This window comes from Phoca vitulina, unplaced genomic scaffold (genome assembly GCF_004348235.1).
Source record: "Phoca vitulina isolate PV1807 unplaced genomic scaffold, GSC_HSeal_1.0 scaffold3, whole genome shotgun sequence".
In the NCBI taxonomy this organism is placed as follows: Eukaryota; Metazoa; Chordata; class Mammalia; order Carnivora; family Phocidae; genus Phoca; species Phoca vitulina.
This window is the reverse complement of record NW_022589706.1, coordinates 38,720,774-38,745,399: the sequence shown is the minus strand read 5'-3', so window position 1 is coordinate 38,745,399 and position 24,626 is coordinate 38,720,774. Positions and strand designations below refer to the sequence as shown.

Genomic DNA, 24,626 nt, shown 5'->3' with positions numbered 1-24,626 from the left:
TGCTTTTTTATCCAGTCTGATACCCTGTCTTTTGATTGAGGCATTTAGCCCATTTACAATCGGGGTAACTATTGAAAGATGAATTTAGTGCCATTGTATTGCCTGTAAGGTGACTGTTACTGTATATTGTCTGTGTTCCTTTCTGGTCTGTGTTACTTTTAGGCTCTTTCTTTTCTTAGAGGATCTCTTTCAATATTTCTTGCAGGGTTGATTTAGTGATTGCAAATTCTTTTAGTTTCTATTTGTCCTGGAAGCTTTTTATCTCTCCTTCTATTTTGAATGAGATCCTAGCTGGATAAAGTATTCTTGGTTGCATATTTTTCTCATTTAGCACCTTGAATTTATCATACCTGTACTTTCTGGCCTGCCAGGTCTCCATGGATAGGTCTGCTGCCAATCTAATGTTTCTACCTTTGTAGGTTACAGACTTTTGTCCAAGCTGCTTTCAGGTGTTGACCTATTTTTATTGATTTTGAGGTGATTCTCTGTGCCTCCTGGATTATGATGCCTGTTCCCTTCCTCAGATTATGGAAGTTCTCTGCTATAATTTGCTCCAATATACCTTCTGCCCCTCTCTCTCCTCCCCTCTTCTTCTGGGATCCCAATTATTTTAATATTGTTTCACTTTATGTTATCACTTATCTCTCGAATTCTTCCCTTGTGATCCAGTAGTTTATCTCTTTTTCTCAGCTTCTTTATTCTCCATTGTTTGGTCTTCTATATCACTAATTCTCTTTTGTGCCTCATTTATCCTAGCCGTTAGAGCTTCCATTTTTTATTGCATTTGTGATAGCCTTTTTGATTTCAACTTGGCTAGATTTCAGTTCTTTTATTTCTCCAGAAAGGGATTCTCTAGTGTCTCAAGCCTAGCTAGTTTCTTTATAATCGTTATTCTGAATAACTCTAGTTCTGACATCTTACTCATGTCCATATTTATTAGGTCCCTGGCAGTCAGTACTGCCTCTTGTTCTCTTTGTTGAGGTGAGTTTTTCTGTTTTGTCATTCTGTCCAGAGAACTGATGAACAAGAAAACAAAATACTGAAAGGGCAACAACAACCCCAGAGAAATATACCCTAAACAAATCAGAAGAGACCCAAAACCAGAGGGGGTGGGGTGGAGAATATAATCAGACAGGTGAGCCAAATAGAGCAATATGCTGGATTCTGTGTGTAGTTTGGTCTGTTTTCTTAGAAAACTTAGATCCCAAAATTGTAACAAAAGAAAAACTTGTATATGTACAATAATAAAATTAAATACAGTGAATGGATAGAATATAACTGTAAAAATGGAAATTAAAAAACAAGAAAAAACAAAAGAGAAAAAAACCAACAACAATTAAAAAAAAAAGGAAAGAATATAAACAGACAGGTGAACAGAAGAGAGCAATATACTATCTCCTGAGAGTATTTTGGTCAGTTTTTTAGAGGAAACCACATCTCAAAATTGTAAAGAAAGAGAAACTTATATATACAAAAATAAAACTACATTGAGAGGATAGAATGTAAATGTAAAGGTGAAAATTAAAAAAAAAAAAAAAAGAAAAAAGAAGAAGAAAAATGAGAATATGATCAGGCAGGTGAATAGAACAGAGCCATACATGAGTTTGGGTGTATTTTGGTCTATTAGAAGAAACTGCATCCCAAGATTTTAAAGAAAGAAAAACTTCTATATATACAAAAATAAGGTTAAATACAATGAAGGGCTAGAATGTGACTGTAAAAATGAAAATTAAAAGATTTTTAAAAAAGGTTGATAAAATAAGTTGGTTGAAAAAGGAAAGAAGAGAAGTTTTAAAGAAGAAGAAAAATAAAGAAAATTTAAAAAATTAAAGTTGAAAGACTAAAGAATCATGAGAAAAAAGCCATGAGTTCTGTGTGCTGTATTCCCCTTGTGCTGGAGTTGTGCAGTTCTCATTGATCGGTAAACTAGGTCTTGGCTGGATGATGTTCTTCTGGGGGAGGGACCTGTTGCATTGACTCTCAGATGTCTTTGCCGGAGGCTGAATTGCCCCGCCCTTGCCAGGGGCTGGGCTAAGTAATGTGCTCGGGTTTGCTCTATGTGGCTGTTGTTCCTTGAAGGCTTTCCCTGTAGCTTTAGGGGATGAGAATGAAAATGGCGGCCTCCTCATCTCTCCCTGGAGCCTAGAGCTCGGGGCCCCACTTCTCAGTGCGACCTCAGACAAAAGCAGTCAATCACTCCTGTTTCCCTAGTCTTCGGCTGGCTGCACTCCGTGCTCACCTGGCCTGTGGCTGAGTGTTTCTGTCTCTGGCACAGGACCCCATTTGGAGTCTCCAAACCCAGCAGACTTCTGTGGCGGGCTCCTGCGCCGCTCCTCCTGGGAGAGGAAGAGGGGGGTCTCACCACAGTTCTGCCATTTGTTGGCAGGGGCCCAACTGTGCCCCGGATCATGGTTTGTGGCAGCCCTGAGCGGAGAACCCACTCCTGGGCTCACTCTTTGCGGCCGGCTTCCCCGCTCTGATACCTGGGAGCTCTGCTGCACTCAGACACCTGCGGTCTTCCTGTGACCCCTGAGGATCCTGAGACCACACTGCCCCAGCAAGGGTTCCACCCCCTGGTTAGTCGCCTGAGTGAAGTCCCTCAGCAGAGCAGACTTCTAAAAGTTCTGATTTTGTGCTCCGCTGCTCTGTGACTTGCTGGTAGCTGGCTGACAGAGGCTCTCTCCCCCTGCGGTCTGTCTTCCCATATATCACCTCAGATTCACTTCTCTGCACCTCCTACTTTACAGAAAGTGGTTGCTTTTCTATTCCTGGAGCTGTAGCTATTCTTTTCTTAGATCGCCAGTTGAGTTTGCAGGTGTTCAGAATGGTTTGATAGCTATCTAGCTGAATTCCTGGGACCTGATGAAATTAAGGTCTCCTACTCCTCCACCATCTTGGAAGCTGCCCCTGTCTTTGTTTTAAAGTCTAATTTGTCTTATATAAGTATTGCTATTCTGGCTTTCTTTTTTTTTCTTCCAAGTTTTTATTTAAATTCCAGCTAGTTAACATATAGTGCAGTATTAGTTTCAGGTGTAGAATTTAGTTACTCATCACTTACATACAACACTCGGTGGTCATCACAGGTGCCCTTCTTAATGCCCATCATGTGTTTAGCACCCACCCTCCCCAACCCCCCTACCTCCCCTCCAGTAACCGTCAGTTTGTTCTCTATAGTTAAGAGTCTTTTTTTCTTGGTTTGCCTCTTTTTTGACATATGTTTGCATGATAAATATTTCGCCATCCCCTCACTTTCAATCTGCAGGTGTCTTTAAGTCTAAAATGAGTCTCTTATAATCAGCATATAGATGGGTCTTGTTTTTTTATCCATCCTGTCACTCTTTGTCTTTTGATTGGATCATTTAGTCCATTTACATTCAAAGTAATTATCGATGGATATGTATTTATTGCCATTTTATTACCTGTTTTGTGGTTGTTTCTGAAGATTTTCTCTGATCCTTTCTTGTCTTTTTGATGGTTTGCTGGTTTTCAGTAGTGATATATTTGGATGTATTTTTCTTTATTCTTTGCATATTTATTAGTGGTTTTTGATCTGTGGTTATCATTAGGTTTGTGTATAACATCTTCTGCTTATAGCAGTCTATATTAAGTTGATGGTTGCTTAAGTTTGAACGCATTCTTTACACCTCTCCTCCCCATGTTTTAGGTATATGGTGTCATATTTCACATCCTCTTATTTTGTAAGTTCCTTGACTGATATTTTACAGAAATATTCATTTTTATTGCTCTTGTGTTTTCTTTCTTCACACTGTCACTTTTGGTCTCTCTTTTCTACTCAAAGAATCCCCTTTAATATTTCCTGCAGGGCTGGTTTAGTGGTCATGAACTCCTTTAGTTTCGTTTGTCTGGGAAAACCTTTTTTTTCCGTCTGGGAAATTCTTTCTCTCTCCTTCTGTTCTGAATGATAGCCTTGTTGGCTAGAGTATTCTTGGCTGCAGATTTTTCCCATTCAGTACTTTGAATATATCATGCCCACTCCCTTCTGGCTTGGAAAGTTTCTGTTGAAAAATCCCCCGCTAGTCTAACGGGGTTTCCCTTGTATATAACTGTCTTGTCTTGCTGCTTTTAAATTTTTTTCTTTATCACTATATTTTGCCATTTTAATTACAGTGTGTCTTGGTGTGGATTTGCTTTTTTTTATTTTGTTGGGGGTTCTTTGTGCCTCTTGGGTCTGGATATCTGTTTTCTTCCCCAGATTTGGGAAGTTTTCAGCTGTTATCTCTTCAAATAAATTTTCTGCCCCCTTTTCTCTCTCCTCTTCTTCTGGGACTCCTATAATATGAATGGTACTGTGTTTGATGGAGTCACTGAGTTTCCTAAGTCTATTCTCATTTTGTGTTATTCTTTTTTCTCTCTTTTTTTCAGCTTGATTACTTCCCATTACTCTGTCTTGTAGGTTATTAATTCATTCTTCTGCTTCTTCCATTCTACTGTTCATTCCATCAGATGTATTTCTCATTTTGTTCACTGAGCTCTTTATCTCTTCTGTGTATTCCTTATCTCTGTGTTGAGGGTCTCACTGATGTCTTCCACTCTTTTCTCAAGTCCGGTGAATGTATTTAGGATCATTACTTTAAAATTCTCTATCAGGCATGTTACTTATATCTGTTTTATTTGGATCTCTGTCTGTGGCTTTGTCCTTTTATTTCATTTGGGACAAATTCCTCTGCCTTCTCATTTTGTCTAAGTCTCTGCCTGCTTCTTTGTGTTAGGAAAGTCAGTTTCATCTCCTGTTCTTGAGGGTAATGGCCTTATGAAGAAGAGGTTTTGTAGTGCCCTCCTGGGTAGTGTCACCTCTTCTCCAGAGCCTGGCGCTTCCAGGAGTATCTCTAATGTGTGCTGTGTGTGCTCTGCTGTTGTGTCCTGGCCACTTTATCCTTCAGGCCTGTCGTCTGCAGAGGCTCTCTTCGCCTGTTGTGAAATGAGACCTATCACCACCACCAGTGGACTGAGGCCCTGTAAGACTCTTGGGTTGGGAGAGGTGGTGTGGGCAAGGGTTTGGGCAGGTTTTCTGGGGCGGTCGGGGGGGCCATCACCCTTGGACTGACACAAATGTGACTGGGAATGGTGGTTCTTCTGGAGCACAGGAGGGTGGGGCTTGGTGTCAGCAAGTTAGATAGCGAGTGTGGAGGCTGTGCTTGTTCCCGCAGATGGCTGTGTGCTTAGGCTGAGGGGTGGGAGAGGGAAATGGTGCCTACCAGCGCCTTTGTTCCTGGTGGGGTCTCTCTGGGATACACTCTGAGATGAGTAAATAACCTCCCCACTTTGTGCCCCAGGTGCTCTTCAGGATCACTGTTTCCACACTGTGTGTCCACAGGTTTGCCCTGCCTTCTTCCCCAATGACCCTGGGCTCTCCCTGAGCCAAACCTGCCGATCTTTAGAACTCCAGGCATTAAGCCCTGCTGATTGCCAGAACTCATGAAATTTCGCCCCACTTGCTTTCCAAGCCCATTTGCTATGGGGATTTGTTTTCCCTTTGACTCCCCTGTGTGCTAGTCTGTCTTTTGCCAGTCTCTGCTACTGGGGCTCCCTCCCCACTGCAGCAGCCCATCTTTTTCACTGCCTCTCTGCATTTTCCTACCTTCTTCAGTGTGGCTTCTTCTCTCCCTTTAGTTGTAGAATTTGCTCTGCCAGTCTTCAGATGGATTTCTGGGGTATTTAGGATGATTTGTTAGTTATCAAGTTGTATTTGGGGATAAGGTGAGCCTAGGATCCTCCTACTCTACCACCATCATCAAAGACAAACAGTTTTACCTAATGAACTCTTTCCATTTTATCATACAGTGTGGGGAAAGGGATAAGCTTCACAGGCTTCAGTCTTGGGAATAGGATGTCCTTCCCTGTCTTACTTTCTCTTCTGTATCTCTCCAGTCTTCCTCCTTAGGGGCCTCCTCAAGACCCTTTTAGTTTTTAGTGTACCCATCCACTGTGCTCGGAAATTACATCCTTTCAATCAAAAGAAGTCCCAGGCCCTGGATCCTTTCTTGTTAAGACTTTTGTGGTATGTTGGTGGAGGCTTTTCTCTCCTTAGTCTTTGCCTGTGTCGAAGATGAAAGGGCAGGCTCTGGTTCTGGCAGTGGGCTTATGTTATTAAGAGTTCTGATTTCAGTTCATTCTCTTCACAGAAGAGAGCTTCACTCAATTTCTAGCAAATATCCTTAGAGCAAATACAGATCACCATAGTAAATATTAACTAACTTTCAAAGATAACACAATCTAGCTTCATATGAAGCATGTTTTTCTTAATATCATTTTGACCCCATTCATTATGAAATAATAATACTGGCATTATTGTACTAAGGAGTTTTTGTAAAAATAATTTCATGAATTTTCTTTATTTCTTTTTTCTTTTTTAAAGATTTATTTATTGACTTGAGAGAGAGAGAGCCAGCACGCACATGTGCAGGGTGGGGGCGAGAGGGAGGGAGAGAGAGAGGGAGAGAGCGAGAGGGAGAGAGAACCTCAAGCAGACTCCCTGCTGAGTGCAGAGCCCGACACAGGGCTCGATCTCACAACCCTGAGATCATGACCTGAACTGAAATTAAGAGTCAGACACTTAACTGACTGAGCTACCCAGGTACCCCTTGAATTTTCTTAAATTACTGGGTTCTCTCTCTTTCTCTCTATCTCTCTCTTTCTCTCTCTCTCTCTCACACACACCCCCTCAGTCAAGAATGGATTTTTCTGAGCCATTCTAGAAGATAGGCATCTACTCAAAGTAAGTTCTTTCTGACATCCAGATCTGCCCCCTATAGAAGGTGAGAGGAGGTGGAGGGTGCCTTTTTCCACATATTCAACAATTCTTCAACAGTTATTTAGAAGTAGAGGGAGATTGCTCTAACTCTCAGGTCCATACGTTATATACTACAGATATTTTTTATCTACTGCGTGCCACATATATGCTAAGTGGTATAGATACAGTGTTGAAGAAGACATAGATGGTTCTTACCGGCAATTGATATCCTTTGAGAGAGCACTATAATTAAAAAGAAATTTAAATTTAGCATGATAACTGTTTTGATAGGCAAAGAGGAACTCCTCTCTCTTATGGTGTATCTTTTCTGCTGTATATCTTTAGCATCTTTTTCACTGGATCTTCTTTTCCTTCAGCCTGTGTATATACTTGTTACTTCCCTTGATACTTGGTCCCCTTAGAACTTCTTGTGAAGTTCTTTCTTCCCTCTGAAGTTCATAAAGGAGTAGTTTATAATCGCCTGATTATTCACTTTTCTCTAAACTCATTGTAGTCTGATTCACCTTACTACTGACATAACCCTTTTTTTTTTTTAAGATTTTATTTATTTATTTAATTGATAGAGAGAGAGAGAGACAGCGAGAGAGGGAACACAAGCAGAGTGACTGGGAGAGAGAGAAGCAGGCTTCCTGCCGAGCAGGGAGCCCGATGTGGGGCTCGATCCCAGGATCCTGGGATCATGACCTGAGCTGAAGGCAGTCGCTTAACCGACTGAGCCACCCAGGCGCCCCTGACATAACTCTTTAAAGTCACCAAAATTCACTTCTCATTTTCTTAGTCCTTATCCTATTTGATCTCATTTTACAGTGAACCATCCCTCTTCCTCCTCACTCACCTTGTCATTTTCTCTTCCATTGCCTTCCTTGACAACAGTGTTTTCTATATTCTCTGTCATTTTCTCTGGCCCTTGTTCTCCTCCTCATCCGCATGTGTAGATAATTACTCTAAGGATTTTCTTTGACATGCTTCTGTCTTTTGCAGATCATATTTCTTCAGCTGTCACCTCTGTGCCTAGGGTTCTCAAGTGAAAATACTTTATAAAATATAAAGTACAGGACTGCTTTATTATTAAGTATTGTATTCCCTGTACCAGCTTCTCTCCTGAGCTCTAACTTCCTATTTCTCAATGCTTGCCTAAGTCCTTCTCTGTTCTTACTGCTACTAATTTCATTCAGATTTTCACTAACCTCCCTGACTCTTCCAAAAACCTCTGAGATTTTCCTAACTTAATTCTGTTTCTTCTAAATCCATGTACATACTGTTTCTAGACTACTTTTGAACAAAGTCCTTATGTCTTGACCTGGTATTCAAGGCCTTTCATGATCTGACCCCAGCATACTTTTTCAGCTTAATTTCTCTTTCACTTTATCCCCCATGTATCTCCTTAAGCTTCAGTCAAACACCTTTTTGTTAATATATCCAAAAGGTGGAAATGTGTTTTCGTGTGTCAGACATAGCATTGATGTCATTTGTGCTTCAGATACGGCAATTTTCATATAATATACATATAATAATGGTAGAACATTAGGTATCTAGGTTTTAGAAGCCAGCTATCCCATATATGACCATAGTGTGATTTTTTTTTTTCCAGAAGCATTTAAGAATGCGCAAAGATATGTACTAAGTATTGTAAAGGGAAAAGCTAGCATTTGGCAGCGCTCTGGAAATTCCACATTAAGTCGTTTGTCATTTAATTAGATTTTTTTCTTTTCTGTCCTGTACATTTTTTCTTTTCACTTAACTGACCATTATGTTTAATTTCAGGCTCTTGATGGTTTTTTTTTAGCAATCATGACAGATGGAAGCATAATATATGTGTCTGAGAGTATAACTTCATTACTTGAACATTTACCAGTAAGTATCCTGTGATCTCTTTCTTATCTAATGCCTATTTTAAATGTTCTAAAGCATGAGGAAGAGGACCTCCAGAGCAGTATGGAACAGTGGCTAGAGGGGAACGAGAGCTCTAACCATGTCTCCCTGTTTGGCAGTAACTAATATTTAACTGCCACTGTATCTAACCTCTGCCCTCCTGATTCTAATGCTGTTTTCAGTGTTTCCTTTTTAAACAGCCTGGTGACAGTGTTGTTAAATCACTGGAAATATCTTGAGAATAACTAATTTTCTAGGGAGGTATTTGCTCCTTTTGGAGGAACTCAAATAATTTTCTCAAAAGAATAACTTAGAATAACACACTAAAAATAATAGATACAGAATTTTTGTGCTCTGTGCTAGAAATGAGAGTTTTATAACCATATTCAATTTGTTTTCAATATGACTAAAAGAGTACAGAATTAGAAAAGAATTATATTGCGTAATTTTGATTAGGATGGTGAATACCTGAATTATATTTTGTTTGCTGTTTTATTAAACATATATTTATTGAATACTCTGTGTCCCACTGTATGCTAGGTGCTGTGCTACAATTGACAGTTTTTATAAATTTGAAGTTTTTATTTAAAATGTAATTGTTCTTACCTAAGATAGGGCTTGTAGTATAAATATTCTGAAGTTACTTATAAATATTCTTAAATTGCCCATCTTTTGAAGACTTATAACACTACAAAGTAAACTCTTCTGTAAAGGTTTCTTTCAAGAGATAGTGAAAAGCGCTATCTCCCTTCCTCTGATTATTCTGCTACTTTATACGTTACCAAAAGAATAAACTCCACACTTAAACGACCAGATTCTACAGTAGGTCTAGTTGGGATTTAAGTGTTCAATCATTAATGTTTTCCCCCTTAACGAAAACCCTCTTTGCTTCAGATTCCCTCCTGGGTTTTTTTTTTTTTTAACTTTTAATTTTAGGCTATTTTTAGATTTACAGAAAAATGAAGAAGATAGTACAGAGAGTTCCCATATGCCCCATACCGAGTTTCCTCTGTTATTCACATCTTCTGGATCTTTTTAGTTGTGTCAGCCAAAGCTTATAGACTGGCAGGTGAATTTTTTGGTAGAGAAGATTGCTGCTGATCCAGTAGACCCATTTCATTTCATTCTGAGTTAATAGTAGCTTTTTAAAAACAGTTTTTTGCTTTTCTCCGGTTACTTTGGATACTTTGCCTCATATCACTGACATTGCTGAATTATATGTTATTTAATGGTTTGAAAACATAAGCACAAGTGTCTTTTGAGAAAATGAAATAACACTTGTTTAGGATTATGCATAATAAAAGAAAACAATATGTGCTTTTCTATTTTGAGTTGTCAGTAAAAATTAACTGTAACAAATAGTTTAAAATAATTTCTTTTTGTTTTAATATGCAAACCTTTTTTGTCTAAAATAGAATTTTGGCTGTTGCCTGAAAGGAAAGAAACATTAGCAAATCCCCAGGTTAGGCTTTAGTGTTTATAATTCAGTTCTCTTGAGAAATTAAACTTTGCCATTGTCAGTAGGACTTAAAATTTTTAAATTCTAATTCTGACTATGAAATTATAAAACTGATACTTTAGGTCCTGCAAAAAATATTTTTCTTAACTTTGTCACTTCATACTTATGAAATTAACTTAGGCACATTTTAACTTATTTGTGGCTAATAATCAGGAAAAGGAATTTTATTGATTTTTTTCCCCCCTCTTGGTCTGACGTTCTGTAACAAAATCATAGGGTCATACAACCTCAGCATCAGAAGGGATTTTAGACCTCCTTAGCCCAACCTGCCTTTGTGTTGTCAGCAGACATCTACCCAGAAAAATAGGACTTAATTATGCAAGAATTTAGTGAAAGTGCCAACACAAAAAGATCTCTTCACTGGGAACTTAAAATTGGTAACATTTGACAAGTTAAGATTGATTTCCTCACACTTGCTTAAATGTGTTCCTGAGAGAGGATATATTACACTTGTAATCACATGTAATATCAGGGGGGTGATTAACCGTGTTACAGTGTAACAGAGTCCAAGAGTAAGAGTGCTGCTCTGAAGATCCTTTTCCTTTCCTTTCCTGCTCTTCTTAACTTGTTAGTTGGGAAGTATAAACATGTGTGTTTTAAGAAAGTCAGTGCAGACTTTGGTATAAATATAGTATACAGAAATATAATTTAGAATTTTTTTGAATAGTCATATGATGATTTTGAAAGCTTATTTGATAGAGCCAGAATTTTTGTTCCTTATGCCTGTACAAAAGGAACACAGTGGTTGTATCTAACATATATTTGACATTTTTTTCCAGAGGAGCTTTTAGTCCTTTTTAAGCAACTTGTGTTTATATTTCCAAACTAACAGCAGTAATTTAACTGTTGGTTGTCTACCTGAAAGAAAAGGAAATTGGTAAGAGTGAATAGTTTCCAATAAATGGTCACATTGACCTACTGTAGAAAAAAACAAAAAGGCCATGGGGCGCCTGGGTGGCTCAGTCGTTAAGTGTGTGCCTTCGGCTCAGGTCATGATCCCGGGGTCCTGGGATCGAGCCCCGCATCAGGCTCCCTGCTCTACGGGAAGCCTGCTTCTCCATCTCCCACTCCCCCTGCTTGTGTTCCCTCTCTTGCTGTGTCTCTCCCTGTCAAATAAAAAAAAAAAAAAAAAAAAAAATCTTTAAAAAAAACCCAAAAAAACAAAAAGGCCTGTATGATTCAGTAATTGCACTCCTGGGTATTTACCCAAAGAAAACACAAACACTAATTCAGAAAGGTGTATGTACCCCTGTTTTTATTTCAGCATTATTTATAATAGCCAAGATATGGAAGCAACCCAAGTGTTCATCAATAGATGAATGGATACAGATGGTGTGGGGTGTGTGTGTGTGTGTGTGTGTGTGTGTGTGTGTGTGTGTGTGTAATGGAATACTACTCAGCCATAAAAAAGAATGAGATCTTGCCCTTTGCAACAACGCGGATGGAACTAGAGGGTATTATACTAAGTGAAATAAGTCAGATAGAGAAAGATAAATACCAGATAGTTTCACTTACATGTGGAATCTGAAAAATAAAACGAATAAAAAACCCCAACAGACTCTTAAGCACAGAGAACAAACTAGTGGTGCCAGAGGAGATGGGGGAGCGGGAGGATGGATGAAATAGGAGAAGGGGATTAAGAGGCACAAACTTTCAGTTTAAGAAAAGGAAAGAATGAAAATAGAAAGACTATTGGTTTATGTCACATTATAAACAGCAGGTTTTATATTTCTTCTTCATGAAAATGATTGAGAGAGATAGAAGGATCTAGATAGCTACCATTTTATTTTCTTTCCTTTGAATTGTGTTTGGGAACTGAGTGGATGGTTTGCCAACATCAAGTATGATCAGCTTCATTTAGAGATTTTAAGTGTAGTGGTTAAAGGAAAGTTTGACACATTAATTAGTTGCCTGCTAACTCTGACATTTCAGGTTATCAAGTGTCAGGGGAAGCAGAATGGTGGGGAAGGATTGCCTCTGACCATACCACTCTCTACTAGTCTTTCATATTTTCTCTATGAATATGAAACCTCCTATAAGGGTAACATGGCTTAAATCATAATTTACTGAAGTAGTAGAAGAAATTATAGATAAGAATAAATAATAGAAAACTATAATCATTTCCAAAATGAAAGTTTTAGCTTTTCAAATTGGTGTCTTATTTTTCTGTTAAGACAGTTTTTTATATTAGTATCAATGCTTATATTACTGATACTTTATTTTTATATTTATAGATTATATCTATATATATATAGATTATAGATTTATATATTTTTATATTTATAGAAAACAAAAGCAGTTTTCTAGCTTTTGTTCTTATTCATGCTTGAATTTTTAGTTCATTACTTCTAGAGGTTTTTCAGACTTTCAGCAAAATCTCATTAAAATACAGATATATTTTTGATATGGTTATCCCTAAAACCTTTATCAAATAACTCCTTAATCCAAAATATTTTACTGTTATATGCAAAGCGTAGTCTAATGTGCCTTGATTTGAAGGACAGGAGATAAAGGTGTAAGAGATAGGGCCCTTTTGTTCACTCATGGGGTAGCAGGGCATAGACATTGAAATATAACAAGTATTTTTTATTGAAAATGAATGATATGAGTAATAAATACTAAAGGAATTTTATTTTTACTGTGGATTATGGTGTTAAAGAGAATGCTTTTTTTAAAATTTGTTTCGGAGGTAGAATTTAATGATTCACAGTTGCGTATAACACCCATTGCTCATTATATCAAGTGCCCTCTTAATGCCCATCCCCCAGTTATCCCATCCCCCCACCACCTCCCCTCCAGCAATCCTCAGTTTGTTTCCTAGAATTCGGCATCTCTTACGGTTTGCCTCCCTCTCAATTTTTATCTTATTTTATTTTTCCTTCCCTTCCCCTATGTTCATCTGTTTTGTTTCTTAAATTCTACATGACTGAAATCATATGATAATTGTCTTTCTCTGACTGACCTATTTCACTTAGCATAATCCCCTCTAGTTCCATCCACATCGTTGCAAAGGGCAAGAAAGGAAATCATTTGAACTGAACTTTGAAAGGTTAGATGGTACAAATCTGTGGAAAGAGGGGGGAGGATATTCTACTTCATGGGGTAGACGAGGAAGGCTAGAGAAAAGAAAGAATGTGAATGTATGGCTTGTGTGGAGAGTAGTAAAACACCCCTTTCTTACCTCCCACTAGCCCCCATGGTTGTTCTTTATTGTTCTTTGGGGGTTTTTTGTTTGTTTTGCTTTTAACAAAATCTTTACAGTGTTTAAAATAGAAACAGTGGAAGTGCTTTGGTTGAATGCAGGGGGAAAGACCCTTAGCCCGGCCTTCACAACACCTTCTCACTTCCCTTACCCTCCACCCCTTCCTCCACAGTTTTTGAGATGCCACTTCACTGTTCCCAGAATTCCATGGGGCAGTTTGAAAATGTAGAGAAACCAAGTAGAATGTACTAGATTTGGTAGGAAATGTGAAGTCACTGAAGTTTTGTCAGTGGTTCTTTTATTATTATTATTATGTTGTTATTTTTATTTATTTATCTGAGAGAGAGAGTGCACTTGTGCATGAGTGGGGAAAAGGCTGAGGGAGAGGGAGAAGCAGACTCCCTGCTGAGCATGGAGTCCGACTCGGGACTCAATCCCGGGACCCTGAGATCATGAGCTGAGCCAAAGGTAGACACTTAACTGACTGAACCACCCAGGCACCCCTTGTCATTTTTGATTCCGCAGCCATGGCACATCATGGATAAGCTGATGTTTGTCAAATGAATGTTGGTTACTAAACCATGGTTAAAGCCATATTTTTAGCAAGGATTATAATGCTTAACATACTACTTGCCTCTTTTGTTATCTAAAAGCAAGGCTTTTTGACAATGGGATACAGGATAGATGGCTGGAAAAATGAAATAAAAAAGAAAGGACACACTGGACAATTGAAATAACACCAAATCAGATCTCCTCTTCACTTAGTCAGTGGCTAATGCTTTGGTCCTTTGTTATAGTATATACCGCCATAATTTACTAGAGGTTTGGATATATGGTAAGGCTGTATCTCGTAGCCAAAGATTTTTCTAATAAACTTTCTTAGTCCTGTTATATAGTAAATGTTCACATTTGGTGAAACTTGCCTTTGCAAATAATTTATCAGACTTTCACAGTCATACTGATCATAGATCTGATGACACTAGTATCAGAGGCATGGAGGTCATGTTAACCTTCTTCCACCTTCTCTTGTTTTTTGAGTTGTGCTCGATAACTTGGCATTTGTCAGTTTTTATAGATGATTGAAAGCCATATGCTCATGTGATGTTTTAAGGATGATGATATACTTTTATTTTTTTCCCTTTTTTTAATAAGATTTTATTTATTCATTTGACAGAGAGAGAGAGAGAGAGAGAGAGCGCGAGCACAAGGGGAGGGGGAGTGGCAGAGGGAGAGGGAGAAGCAGACTCCCCGCTGAGCAGGAAGCCCAATGTGGGACTCTATCCCAGGACCCTGGGATCATGACCTGAGCCGAAGGCAGACGCTTAACCGACTGAGCCACCCAGGCACCCCGTGATACACTTTTAAAATACATGTATCTTGAATCACTAAAATTATTTTATTTTTTAAAAATTTCTTTTTCAGTCTGATCTTGTGGATCAAAGTATATTTAATTTTATCCCAGAGGGGGAACATTCAGAGGTTTATAAAATACTCTCTACTCATCTGCTGGAAAGTGATTCATTAACCCCTGAATATTTAAAATGTAAGTAGTCACCATCAAGCAAAAAAGTTAAATGTATTTGGTTGCATTTTCCTTTACTTTTGTACGTTTGTAACAAACACAGATGTGTCAAACCATATTAACAAATAGCATCATTCCATATACCCTACTAGATCCTTTTTAAATATTTATATATATCTAATGGAATTATGACATTAGAATTATGACCATACTCTCAGGGTATATTGAAAGCCCATCTTTTTTGTTACAATAGTTTTGCCATAAAAATGTATTTTACAAAAATGGAACTTGGCAATGTATTAATTAAGAAAAAATCTTTTTGTATGAAATGAGAGAAAATTAAGATATTCTCATTTTCACCATCACTAACCAATTGAACATTGAAACTGTAGAAAAAAATAACTTATGTATTTCAAAATATTATTAAGTAAAGGAAATTGCTTTATTAAACAGAATTAAGTTATCATTTATTGGATATATTTAATATGCCTGGAACTTGTGCTATATCATAAGAGTGCCAAGAATAGTGAAAAATAGTTCTTGCCTTCAAGAAGTACAAAATACTATGGTATAATCAGACATTTCTCTTAGATTCATTTGACAAATTAATTTGACCTGAATGTCTCATTTTCTCCACTAAATTAACCCTTGTTTAATCTGAAATTGTTTTAACACTGTTTAGTGTTTAATCACTTTTTTTCATTTCGAATATTTGACTTTTCTGGTAATATTGATTCATCATTTTAAAAATTATTTGTATTTTGAACCCTGAAATTCTGTAGCATACTAACTGTCCAAGAATAGAGACACACACACATACATTTATGTGTAACTATGTATGAATGTCTATCTTTGTTAAGAATGGATAGTCTGTCAGGAGTCGAGAAGAACTAGAGACAAGAGAATCCATTTGAAGCCTATTTATAATTGCTTAAAAATTAAGTTATTAAAAAAATCAAGTTCTTATGACATTGACCGATAGACCATTCCAGGAAAGAGACCTGGGCTGGATATAGAGGCCAGTTATATGTCTATAAATAGTGCTTGACGTTGTGGATTGAATGGCATTGCTTGAGGTAAACATATAGAGCAAAGAGAAGAAAGCTGGAACTCTGGGACATAGCAGTAGGTGGACAGAGGCGAAAAGGTCCACATTAGAGGCCTTCATAAGGGCAGAATTGGCTGGAGACCTGAATGCAAGCAAGCCTCTGGCAGAAAGACAGCTCTTAGACTTCTGCTTCCAAGATCAGAGGTGAGGTTGGCAACAGTACTCTTTGATAGAGAAAAGCTTTAATTAAATGACTTCCTGACCCCTAGTTAAACAATTAATATACAAAATAAATTTATTTCCCCAGAAAAAAGGTGTTCATGCCAAAGGAGTAACGTGATACATAACAGGGGAAATTGCTTAGAAAATTCAGGATTCTGCAAGCTGGTCATTTGGGCCATAATGAAGGTGGGGTGGGTAGTACACGTGGTATGATTTGTGTCCAGAGAAGGAAATTGGGCTTAATAGTTCATCCTAAGGAGTTTGATTTTTATTTTTTACATAGTGAGGAGCCAGTGAAAGGGGATTTGAAAAAAAGTGGTGTGAAAAAAATATATCTCAGGTGGAAAATTTTGAAAGGACCAGACTGGAGGTAAGAATAGCAATAGAAGTTAAGGGTGGAAGGATGTATATAAATGAGTGTTGAGTAGATAAACTCAAGAGGACTTGGTATTGGGCACAGGTGACCAAGTGGCCAGGGATCATCAGTGGGGAAGGTTTTAGGAAGAAAGTAGTTAGATTTTGAATCTGTTGAGTTTGATAATAAAGCCATTCATGGTAATGACAGAAGAGTATGAGTTTGATGCTGTGAGCGAAAAGAGGTGTTACTAGTCCTTGAGTGCTGAAATAATGATGAAGGTAATATTAGTCTAAGAGTAGTAGGCAAGATTGAATTTGAGCGGCAGGAGTGTAGAAGCTTAAAAAATACATTTTGCAGTTACCTGGATGCAGGGTAATTTGTCTACTAAATTAGTGGTATTGGAAGCTCAGTTGGAAAAAATGACTAATGAGAGCTTCCTTGGTGAAATAAATAGCAGGTTCTGGAGACAGATTAGTTTTGGGGCATATGTTAGGTAGAGAAGAGACCAAATTGATAGGGTTTCTAACTGGGGAGATAACACACATAGGACAAAGGAGAACAGCTGGCTTAGAAGAAAGAGGGATAAGTTCACTTCCAGATATTTTGAGTTTAAGTTACTTGGTGGGACAATCAAGTAGAAATGTCCTAAAGCAAATAGTGATACGAGATTTGGTCTTACATAAAATGTTAGAATTAGGGAGAAAGATTTAGGAGTAAATAAATTTACCAATGCCAATACGTTTATAAGGGATAGTAAAAGATAAAGAGAACTTTTTTTTTTTTTAAGATTTTATTTAGTTGACAGAGAGAGAGAGTGAGAGAGAGCACAAGCAGGGGGAGCGGCAGGCAGAGGGAGAGGGAGAAGCAGGCTTCCCGCTGAGCAAGGAGCCCGACGTGGAGCTCGATCCCAGGACCCTGGGATCACGACCCGAGCTGAAGGCAGACGCTTAACTGACTGAGCCACCCAGTCGCCCCTAAAAAGAACATTTGCAAATGCCCATAGTTTGAAAATAGATTGACTGAGGGTTTATAGAAATAGTCAATAAGGTAGGAAGGTAAGTTTCATGTTATGGGAATGAAGATGTAATAAGTTTTAAAGAGGTAGAAACAACAAGAAAGATCATTTAAGTTAATACAGATGTTGGTGATCTTCAGAAGACAGATTTCTTCAGAGGTGTAAGGACTAACACCACATTTCATGAAGTTAAGGGAGATGAATCTGTGAAAACTAGAGTACATAATAAAAAGGAAGATCTATGATACGAAAAAGAATAGCATGCAAAACTCTTTGTTTAAGATGGAAAGACCTGGACAAATTTAAAATTGGAAAGTAAGGGCCCAAAGAAGAGAATGTATGGATTCTAGAGGAATGAATGACAGTGGTGTGCCCCTAGTCCTAGAGAAGGTAGGAAAGGCTGTTTGAAGTAGAGAGAAGCATTAGCTTTGTAATGGGAAGCAAAACCTTTCTTTGACATTAGAGTGAAGAATGAGAAGGAAGGACAGATAAAAGTGGGGAAACATACAGTTGCTTATATCAGAAGATCTGTCTTCTCTGTTAAGAACAAGGTGAGATCATCTCCTAAAGATATTCTACTTTTATGGACTAAATAAAATGTCCTTGAGGACTTCTATTGGAGAAAATAGTGATTATAAACTTACACAACTTTTATCATCTTATAGATCATTCATTATGATAAACCACAAATACATCACATTTTTTTCTCATTTCAGCAAAAAATCAGTTAGAATTCTGTTGTCATATGCTTCGAGGAACAATAGACCCAAAGGAGCCGTCTACCTATGAATATGTAAAATTCATAGGAAATTTCAAATCTTTAAACAGTGGTGAGTTAAAAATATAGTGAATTTTAACTTGGTATTTCTTTAAACTCTTAAAGACACAGATCTTTGAACATCAATAACTAGATTTTACTGGAGTAACTGATGATATGTATTTCCTTATTGTTTTAGTATCCACTTCAGCACACAATGGTTTTGAAGGAACTATACAACGCACACACAGACCTTCTTATGATGATAGAGTTTGTTTTGTAGCTACTGTGAGATTAGCTACACCTCAATTCATCAAGGTATGTTTCTAATTTTATTTTCCAAAGAGGATTTCACCTCATATTATGAGAACTATCTTTATGTAATTTTTTTGTTGTTTCCAGAATAGCTGATATTTCTTACAAACATTAAAGCATAATGATCATGAGTCATTAAATATACCTGGTCATGATAATTTTTTAATTTAAAATCAGCTAATTAACATATACTGTATTATTAGTTTCGGAGGTAGAGTTTAGTGATTCATCAGTTGCATGTAACACCCAGTGCTCATTACATCAAGTGTCCTCCTCAATGCCCATCACCCTGTTAACCCATCCCCCAACCCCCCTCCCCTCCAGCAACCCTCAGTTTGTTTCCTAGAGTTAAGAGTTTCTTACGGTTTCTCTCCCTCTCTGATTTCGTCTTATTTTATTTTGAAGGAAATGAGTTATCAAGGCACTCATTAAATTATAACTCATTTTAAAATATATCTCCTTTGCAGTTAGCCAGTGGTTATGTATCACCCCTGTCCTGCTTTTGTGCAAAATTTTAGAGTACTTTTGTATAGTTCACAATCTACATTAAAGGGGAAAGGCCAAAAATCTAGGTAATTTTTAAAGATTGCTTTTGAAATTTTCTTTTGAAATATGCAAGTGGCCTTTTATTGCATATAATTTACTTCTTCAATTTTAAAATTCAGTTAGATAATTTATTTTATTCCCTGGGGCCCAAGAAGTAGATGATTAGTAGACAAGTGGGAAAACAGTTCAACCACTAGAAAGTGGCTTGAAATAAGCCAGGCTAAGATTTTAAATTTAGGGAGATACCATATTCTAGGACAAAATGCTGAAATAGCAGTTCGAGGATCTTAATCCAGTCTTGCTCTGCTTGTTCTGTTCTTAGGAAATGATAGCAAGGGCTAACATTTGCTGATCGCTGCATAATTCACATGTATTATCTCATTTAATTCTTGTAATAACTTTATAAGATAGTTGCTAGTATGATCCTCATTTCATTATTTATATATTATAATATATATTTATTATTAAGGAAACTGAGGCTTTGGGAAGTGCCAAAGTTGCAGCTGTTAAGTGGTAGAACTGGGATTAATTATAATTCCCATTCTCTCAAAAGCCCAAGCTTTTAATTCACTACATTGTGCTATAGAAGGTCATTCAAGGACACAGAGGAGGTTGGAATACATTGCTGAGTATGACTAGGGTCTAGGGTTACTGTGTGTGGAGGGGGTAGGGATGGTGGGAGATGAGGTTAGGAAAGCAAGCAGAGTCCAGAAATTTGTTTCTTTGCTGTTTCTCCATGCTAAGAGTTTAAACCTTATCCGAACCAAATGAGAAATCATGAAGGTTTTAAGCAGGGAAGTCATAATCTTACTTGTGTATTAGAAGGTAACTGTGGCCAGGATAGAAGATGAGTTAAAGAACAGGGAGACTTGTCTGGGGAGAAGCTATGGCAATAATGTGAGCCAGTGATGGCAAGTCTAGAGTCTAATAAGACCCTGAAGATGGATGGGATCAAATAGATTTTTTTTTTTTTAAACTTAAAAGGTGAAATTGAAATGATTTGGTAACAGCCATTTAGATGGTTTTTAAAAGGGAAAATGAGATTGTCTTGTGACTATCAGATTTCTAGACTTATGGCACAATACCAGGTATGCCTCCAGTAACAAGAGGCAGAACTGTGTGAGTATGAGGAGTAAAGCAGTTAGTTCATTTTAGGACATACTGAGTTTGTGATGCGTGGGGACATCCGGACAGAAATACAGAACTGTAATTCAGGAGAGAGATCTGAATTTAGAATTAGGGTTTTATAGGCATGTGAGTGAATAGAGAAATATGTTGAGTGAGAAATACTCCCCCAGAATTCTGCATCTGTTTATTGCCACATTCTTTAATACTAGAATATTAAAGTGTGATTAGAAAATAAATTAGGGAAAAATTAATAATGACTTTCATGGCTAACAATATTTAGGATTCTTCTAAGGGCACAGAACAGTATTTCTAAATTTTAATTATTAATTTGCTTGTAGGAAATGTGCACTGTTGAAGAACCTAATGAAGAGTTTACATCTAGACATAGTTTAGAATGGAAGTTCCTATTTCTAGATCACAGGTAACTTCATTTTAAATTCCATTAAAAGCTAAAAGTCATGTAATTAATGGGTTTTAGGCACAAATGTTTTCTAATCACATGTTCAAATCCATTATCCATTTTTCAAAAACCAAAGATTCCTCCCAAAACTGATTTTTCTTTTTTTTAAGATTTATTTTATTTTTTAAAGTTTTTTTTTTTTTAATTTATTCATCTGAGAGAGAGCTGGAGTGAAAGCACAAGCAGGGGGGAGGGTCAGAGGGAGAGGAGAAGCAGGCTCCCCGCTAAGCAAGGAGCCCAACCGCAGGCTTGATCCCAGGACCCCGGAATCATGACCTGAGCCAAAGGCAGATTCTTAACCGACTGAGCCACCCAGGCACCCCAAGATATATATATATATTTTAAATTTATTTATTTGAGAGAGAGAGCGTGCACATGTGTGTGCAAGTCAGGGGAGGGGGGTGGTGGAGGCAGAAGGAGAGAAAGCATCTCAAGCAGACACCCCAGAGAATTGTGGAGCCCGAAGACACAGGGCTCGATCCCACGATCCTGAGATTATGACCTGAGCTGAAACCAAGAGTCTGACACTCAACCAGCTGAGCCACCCAGGTGCCCCCCAAAACTGATTTCTAGTTGAGGTATTTCTTATTGTGGGAAAAGTTGTAATATTGATTGTTTTATATGTAATTTAGGGCACCACCTATAATAGGATATTTGCCATTTGAAGTTCTGGGAACATCAGGCTATGATTACTATCATGTGGATGACCTAGAAAATTTGGCAAAGTGTCATGAGCACTGTAAGTAGATTTTAATATTTCTGGTGATAATAACTGCTTTTAGTCAAGTAAATAACGAGTGTGTTAATAGAAGGTGATAAAATGCAGACTTGTAACCATTTTTGTATTTCTGAAAAATACTGGAAGATTGTCTTTTTTGGAAGATTCTACTTTATAACCAAACCAGTAGGAATCCTAAATCAAACTTAAACTTGTTCCTGTTTTACATATTTTAATCTATAATAGTAAGTACAGGTTTATAATATATAATGAACCTTGTTTTTGAAGTGTGTAAGTTCTGTATCCAGAGTAAGAAAAGTAGATTCCTTTGAAAATTGTATATGTCAAAATATAACATTATTTAATAAGTTTTGATATCCAGGCATGTAAGTCTGCCCAGGAGGCAGGTGCACATTTAAAGAAACTCTTAGAAAGCCCATAGTGAGTACTTAATGTTACCTGCTGTTATGGTTATTAGCAGCAGGAACATTAGCATCTCTTTGTGCCTGGCTGACACTATTCTAAATGATTTATGTACGTTATCTCCATTATTCATCACCAGAGTTCTAGAAAGTAGATATTATTATTATCTCCATGAGTAAACTGAGGCACAGTAAGGCCAAGTAATTTAATCTCAATCCCACAACTCATGGGTGGCAGAGACAGGATTGGAATCTAGACCCTTTACCACATGCTATTCTTTCTTTGTTTCAGAAGTTTGTTTTAATGATATTTTCTTTGCTTCTCTGATTCTCCTCCCCAAATCCTACCCTCTTGAAGTATCCTCTAAAGCTTAATTAGATATTTAAGATACTTTCATGATGTCTTAGGCTGGTCTAGTAAGCCTCTATATGAAAAATAAACCATGTTACAGCATCAACTAAATGGAAGAGTTCAGAGTAAAGTTATTTCAGCACAAAAAAAAAGCATTCACTCCAAGTGATAGGAGCACTAAGCTCTCTGATGTACTGACAAGATCGTACACTTCTCTGACTAGCTGGGTAATTTTGGACAAGCAATTGAGTTTGTAGACCTTGGTTTCCTCATGAAGAGAGACAGAGAGAGATTGATTCCTGACCAGCATTTCCTAAGGTTTGTTTCACAGAATGCCAGTCCATTAAAAACAGATTTTATGGTCAAGGAAACCTGGGAAACACCTCGTAATCAATCCCTACCACCTCCTCACCCCCTGAATCATGACATAAATTAGCATACTCATAGTTTTGAAAAGAAAGACAAGTAAAACTGTTTAACACTGTTTCCCAAATTAATTTAACTACAGAACTCTTTTTTTGCTTAATATGTTACAAGACTTCAGAACTTACAATTTACAGAGAATGTTTTCAGTAACACTGTACTTACCAGTTACTTTAAACAATTAACTTACTCTGATTTTCATTAAAGTTTTGAATTAAATGCTGCAAAGATGCAGTCCCTGCCAGGGTACCTGTGGGAAAAAAAACCTCAAATGTGATTATTTATTGCTGTTATCCTCAGTTCTTGTTAGTAGGAGGAAGTCAATACGTGACTACTTCATTCTTAAGTATTTGGAAATGTATCGTGTGTGAAAAGTATCTGAGATTAGCAATCACTGATTCTAAGTTGGGCACTGTGGAAGATATGTTAATTGCTTGGGACCTTAAGCTATCTCTATAGAATAACATTTTCTTATAACTGATAATATGTTATTGAAAAGCCAGAAGAATTATGTATATAGATTTAAATGTAAATTATAGCTTTGGCTAAAAACCAGATTCATAACTAATGATATGAATCAATAAATATTTTTCTCTTTTCTTCTTAGTAATGCAATATGGGAAAGGCAAATCATGTTATTATAGGTTCCTCACCAAGGGACAACAGTGGATTTGGCTTCAGACTCATTATTATATCACTTATCATCAGTGGAATTCAAGGCCAGAGTTTATTGTTTGTACTCACACCGTAGTAAGGTAATCATTCTTTTACAGCATTTCTGAATTATAGAAACACTGATAGTGAGTTTGGCAATGTAATTTTTAGGCATGACTTGTTAAGAGCTACAGTGATCTTTTTCCTAATTTTTGATACATGTTTTCAATGCATTATTAAATTTACTTACAGGCATTATATGGAAATAGAATGCAGGTACATATACATATATAATTCTTGACATAAACATCATGGTTTAGAGCAGAAGCTGTGACTGTGTTTCATGTACCAAAGTCGATCATGTAAAAGGAGCACTGGAGTAGATAAGCATACTTTTCCTTTGTTTAAGTCCTCTTAAGTACTGTGTAGTCAAAGATCATTTACTGTAGCATATAAAACTTTTGGGATACCTAGATTAAGATAGAACACTATAGATGTGTTCTGGGTTTGTGTAGTGCATAGCAAATAGTCTGGAATCCATGATGAACAAGTAAGGCATATATCAAACACAGAACACATCTCTGCAGTATTTTAAATGAATGATTAAGCATGAAAATTCTGTTTTTTTCCATTTGTAGTTATGCAGAAGTTAGGGCTGAAAGACGACGAGAACTTGGCATTGAAGAGTCTCTTCCTGAGACAGCTGCTGACAAAGTATGTATCTTAGAGTTTTAAAAAAAATTATTTCTTCCCAATGAAAGGCAAGACTCAATTTATAGGAAAAGTATTTTTCAAATATTTCATTGCCTCACTTGTGACAGGGTTATAAATTATATTTTACTATTTATTTTTTTTTATTTTTTATTTTTTTAAAAAATATTTATTTATTTGTCAGACAGAGAGAGAGCACAAGCAGGGGGAGCAGCAGCAGAGGGAGAGGGAGAAGCGGGCTTCCTGCTGAGCATGTAGCCCGACGTGGGGCTTGATCCCAGGACTCTGGGATCATGACCTGAGCCGAAGGCAGACGCTTAACTGACTGAGTCACCCAGGCACCCCTTTATTTTTAAATTTAATATTTTAAAACCTTACCTGCTTGTAAAAAAGATTTGAAGGGCCTCCTATTTAGTGAGAGACATATGATCACAGATTCAAACTACCATTTACTAATTGCCTGCAATGTGCAAGGCTCTGGCAAGTTCTTTATATGAAGTGTGAAGTGTCATTTATTCCTCAGACATCCTTATCTCATGGGTAATATCCCCGTTTTGAAAATGTTGAAACTGAGTCTTTGGTGGGGGGATCTCCCCTAAAGACACATGGC

General features: G+C 37.3%; 1 protein-coding gene across 14 annotated transcripts in view; it reads left to right on the top strand.

Annotated features, from left to right (window-relative positions):
* CLOCK (clock circadian regulator) overlaps positions 1–24,626 on the top strand; it is a 142,457-nt gene that overhangs the window by 81,720 nt on the left and 36,111 nt on the right. For all 14 annotated transcript variants that reach the window (XM_032400405.1, XM_032400394.1, XM_032400402.1 and 11 more), the window contains 8 exons: positions 8,537–8,626; positions 14,788–14,908; positions 18,247–18,360; positions 18,487–18,605; positions 20,615–20,697; positions 21,369–21,475; positions 23,259–23,406; positions 23,944–24,019. In XM_032400405.1, the coding sequence (XP_032256296.1) occupies positions 8,537–8,626; positions 14,788–14,908; positions 18,247–18,360; positions 18,487–18,605; positions 20,615–20,697; positions 21,369–21,475; positions 23,259–23,406; positions 23,944–24,019 (858 nt within the window). The remainder of the gene's footprint in view (positions 1–8,536; positions 8,627–14,787; positions 14,909–18,246; positions 18,361–18,486; positions 18,606–20,614; positions 20,698–21,368; positions 21,476–23,258; positions 23,407–23,943; positions 24,020–24,626) is intronic.